Genomic DNA, 3,823 nt, shown 5'->3' on the forward strand with positions numbered 1-3,823 from the left:
ACGGCAACAACACTGAAGCCAACTGCAGCTTTGACACACCAGATTGTAAGGCCTCCTTCCTCGGCCTTGTACGGAAGGCATGAGCGTTCCTTTGAGCAGTCTCTGTTCTGTTCTGTTCTGTTCTCTCCCCTCCACTCCTCTCCTCTCCTCTCCTCTCCTCTCCTCTCCTCACTCACCAGCTGGACATGACAGCCACTACAAAAAGGGGGGGCGGATACTTTGGCTGATTTCACAATCATAGGTAGCTTCTTGTGTCGCTATGTACGCAAGTCTTTCAGGATGCCGTAACTGGTCCTCGCTGTGGAATTTTTTTTAAAGATTTCATCAGGTATCGTTTCTCTTGCTGTAGAGGGGGGAGGGGGGATGGGGAGGGGGTCCCAGCAACACACATACAGTCTCTGGGCTCCCATTAGACACACTGAGAGTTCTGTGGCCCTGCACTGCTGCCACCCCTGGGGTGGCGAAGGGGGTCCCTCACTCAGGGTTCATACCAGTGTCCGACCCTGTATCTTTTAAGTGTCTCTTGAACACACCATTCTCTTGTGTGCTGGAAATACAAATAGTAGTTTGTATCATCACTTGACAGTATATGACGTCTTAGATAACACTAAGACAGTTGTATTTTTAATTTTTTTTTTTAACCTCATGTTCATTTATAACTGTACACAAACAGCCCCTCCCTCCCTCTGGCTCATGACCATGAGTATGTCGTCTGAGGATGGGGGGGGGAGGAGGAGTTGGGTGGGGCAGGGGTGGAGGAGGGGGATATGATGAGCGTGGATCAGACGTAGTACTCCTTGTCCTTGTTCTTCTTGTTCTTGCTGGAGATCTTGGCCACGCTGATGGGCTTCTCCTTGACGGCGGCGCCGTTGGGCTGCGTGGCCGAGTTGCTGATGTAGTTGCGGCTCTCGTCCACGTGGTAGGAGCCCTCGTCGCGGTTGCGGTACTTGTACATGGCGTAGAGGAGGATGAGGATGCAGAGGGCGGCGGCCGCCACGATGCCCACCACCATGCCCGTGGTGCTGCTGGACTCGCGGATCACCTCGGACGGGCCCGGGAACTCCGTCCTGTCGGGCAGGGGGGGCCGCGCTGTGAGGACGGAATCACATGAAATCACCGAATGGGCCCTTAGGCTGGCAGAAAAAAGCCTCACACAAGCAGGACCTATGCTTTACTTTCATTCATTTCACTCTGCAGTGTATCATATAAAAGTGTTGGCTCAGTTTTTGACGGATCAATCTTACCTGGTCTGTTTACAAAAAAAACCCTTTTTAATTTCTAACATAATGGCAAGACTGCTGTAAAAAGCCATTCGGCAAAGTCATCTTCCGAGTTTTATGATATCAATCCATAAATGTTTCATCGTCATAAAAATGGATGCAAGCGCTCACTGCAAAGAGCATTAAGAATGTTTATGATAGCATTCTTGTTTTTCTTCAGCAAAGCTTGTATTAAGTAAGAGTTAGCATGCTAATGCCAACACTGCTGTATGGGCCCGTGGAAGCCTGGCTGTTACCTTAGGTACTCTAGAGAGGACACTTGCCTCTGTGGTGGTGAGTCACCGGTGCTTAACTGCAGAGGCTGAATAACCATTTGCAGAGAGAGAGAGAGAGTGTCTTGGGGGAGTAGTAACCTCCAGTGGCATATCTAATTCTGTGTGTGCATATATGTGTGATGGTCGGCGCACACACATTGCAGTAAAAAAAAAATGTCTCCTTTTCGTCACAGACTTTGACACGGTATGACGCACTCTCACTTCCAGTGACCAGTAACTGAACTTAAACTCTGGGATGTTTATCTCCCCTTCGGAGAGATAGTTATCTCTTCCCTGGATTGATGTTCTCAGAGAAGATGTCATAATTCACTACGCTCTCGGCTACAGGCAGCCCATAAAACTCGGGAGAGAAATGACATGTGAAACAAGCCATGTAAAACTCTGGCCTGTGGGTGCGGAAAATGAGATGGTGATTAAGAGATGTGCTGGGGTGCACTATCCTACCTCCCCTGGAGCAGGATCTGATCTCATCTTAATAACTACCGCTATAAACAAGGAATTAATTAAAAACCGGATGAAGGCAATATTGGTGTGAATTAAAAAAAAAGAAATACAAAGGGAAGCACTTCTGACTACAGTAATCAAACTATTTTCACCTATAGGCATATATTTTATTGTTTGGCAAGTTACATATCATCAGCGCTGTCTAACAGCGCAAACCAGATATCGGGTTATAAATGCCTCAGGCTGTGAGCTGCAATCCTTTCATGTGCACAAATATATTGCCCGTGTAAATAAGGCATGGGTCACTGCCAACCTCGCTGGAGCCACGTGCCGAGACTTAAGAGTAAATGCCCCCAGTAAATGCCCCCAGTTCTGCACTGGTCTGGACAGATCACGGATCCGCCCAGTTCATCTACCCCAGTTCTGCACTGGTTTGGACAGATCACGGATCCGCCCAGTTCATCTACCCCAGTTCTGCACTGGTTTGGACAGATCACGGATCCGCCCAGTTCATCTACCCCAGTTCTGCACTGGTTTGGACAGATCACGGATCCGCCCAGTTCATCTACCCCAGTTCTGCACTGGTTTGGACAGATCACGGATCCGCCCAGTTCATCTACCCCAGTTCTGCACTGGTTTGGACAGATCACGGATCCGCCCAGTTCATCTACCCCAGTTCTGCACTGGTCTGGACAGATCACGGATCCGCCCTGTGCCTCTACCACAGGGAGCAATGGGGAAAATGTGGATTTGGGGAGTTTTCCTTTAGCTAATCTGTTCACTGCAAACACCATTCGCTGTTATCAGTTTAACAACAACACCATTTCGCTGATATCAGTGGTAACAAGAAACTGCGACAATGGTTAGAATGACATTGTAAATGCTTCAAAAATACATTTTAGAATTCATTATCAGAGGCACATTGTTCATTCCAAAAACACTATCTTACATGCACTTTTAAAAAGCCTTTCCTAATGGTATGAATATCCACTTGGTGCATTATGCATTGTGGTGCATTACAGTGCATTTTTAATGGGGCCTCTGCTTCTCCCAGTTCCCATAGCATGCAGCGCAGACATTAAGTGCCAGTGGCCTCACTAGTAACATTACTGCCTGGTGAAGTGCTGAGCCTCACCTTTCTGCAATGTTATTGCATTTCATTACATGTACCAACCCTCTGACGCTAAGGCACAGTGTGCTTCCTGTCATGACACAGCCCAGCTTCTAGACCAATGACCATGTTTGAAAATCACAGTGAAAAGAAACGGCTTCTCAGTGATGTCAATTTGTGAATTTACGTTGTTTTCACTTCATTTAATTAAAAACAAACATGTCTAAAGATGACAGACACACACTTTCTTGGATGGGTATGTTTTTAGAGGACACATTTTTTCAGTAGGCATGAGGTAAATGTTACGATACTGGTGTATAAAATGTTTTTAAATGAGACTTATAATTTGCCAGAGCCCTCCGATGGTAGATATTCGGTATCTAGTAAGAAATATCATTCTTCCGGCATTTTGTAATAACTGCAATCTGTCGGGCAGCAGCTCCGCAGACAGTAATTGAATAATTAATTGTGAGGGTGGCAGCAATTTGCTTGAAAGCACCTGGTGTGTAACAGATGGTTGTTTGTCTCAGCGTGCACAATAGATGGAAATCACATGTGTTGAAATCACAAAATGGAGGATACGGGCTTACTTTATTCTGCCTATCACAGTCATTATTATTGTTAATATTATTATTATTATTATTGTAATTACAGTTAAAATTATGCCTGATAACAAGGCATTTTTATTCAAGATTAAGCCTTCGTTATTTTTC

General features: G+C 45.9%; 1 protein-coding gene across 19 annotated transcripts in view; it reads right to left on the reverse strand.

Annotated features, from left to right (window-relative positions):
* Positions 1–457: 457 nt before the first annotated feature.
* nrxn1a (neurexin 1a) overlaps positions 458–3,823 on the reverse strand; it is a 147,253-nt gene continuing 143,887 nt past the window's right edge. For all 19 annotated transcript variants that reach the window (XM_031583154.2, XM_031583149.2, XM_031583145.2 and 16 more), the window contains one exon: positions 458–1,089. In XM_031583154.2, coding sequence (XP_031439014.1) covers positions 782–1,089 — 308 coding nt within the window. In that variant the 3' untranslated portion in view covers positions 458–781. The remainder of the gene's footprint in view (positions 1,090–3,823) is intronic.

Source organism: Clupea harengus, chromosome 16 (genome assembly GCF_900700415.2).
Source record: "Clupea harengus chromosome 16, Ch_v2.0.2, whole genome shotgun sequence".
NCBI classification, from domain to species: domain Eukaryota; kingdom Metazoa; phylum Chordata; class Actinopteri; order Clupeiformes; family Clupeidae; genus Clupea; species Clupea harengus.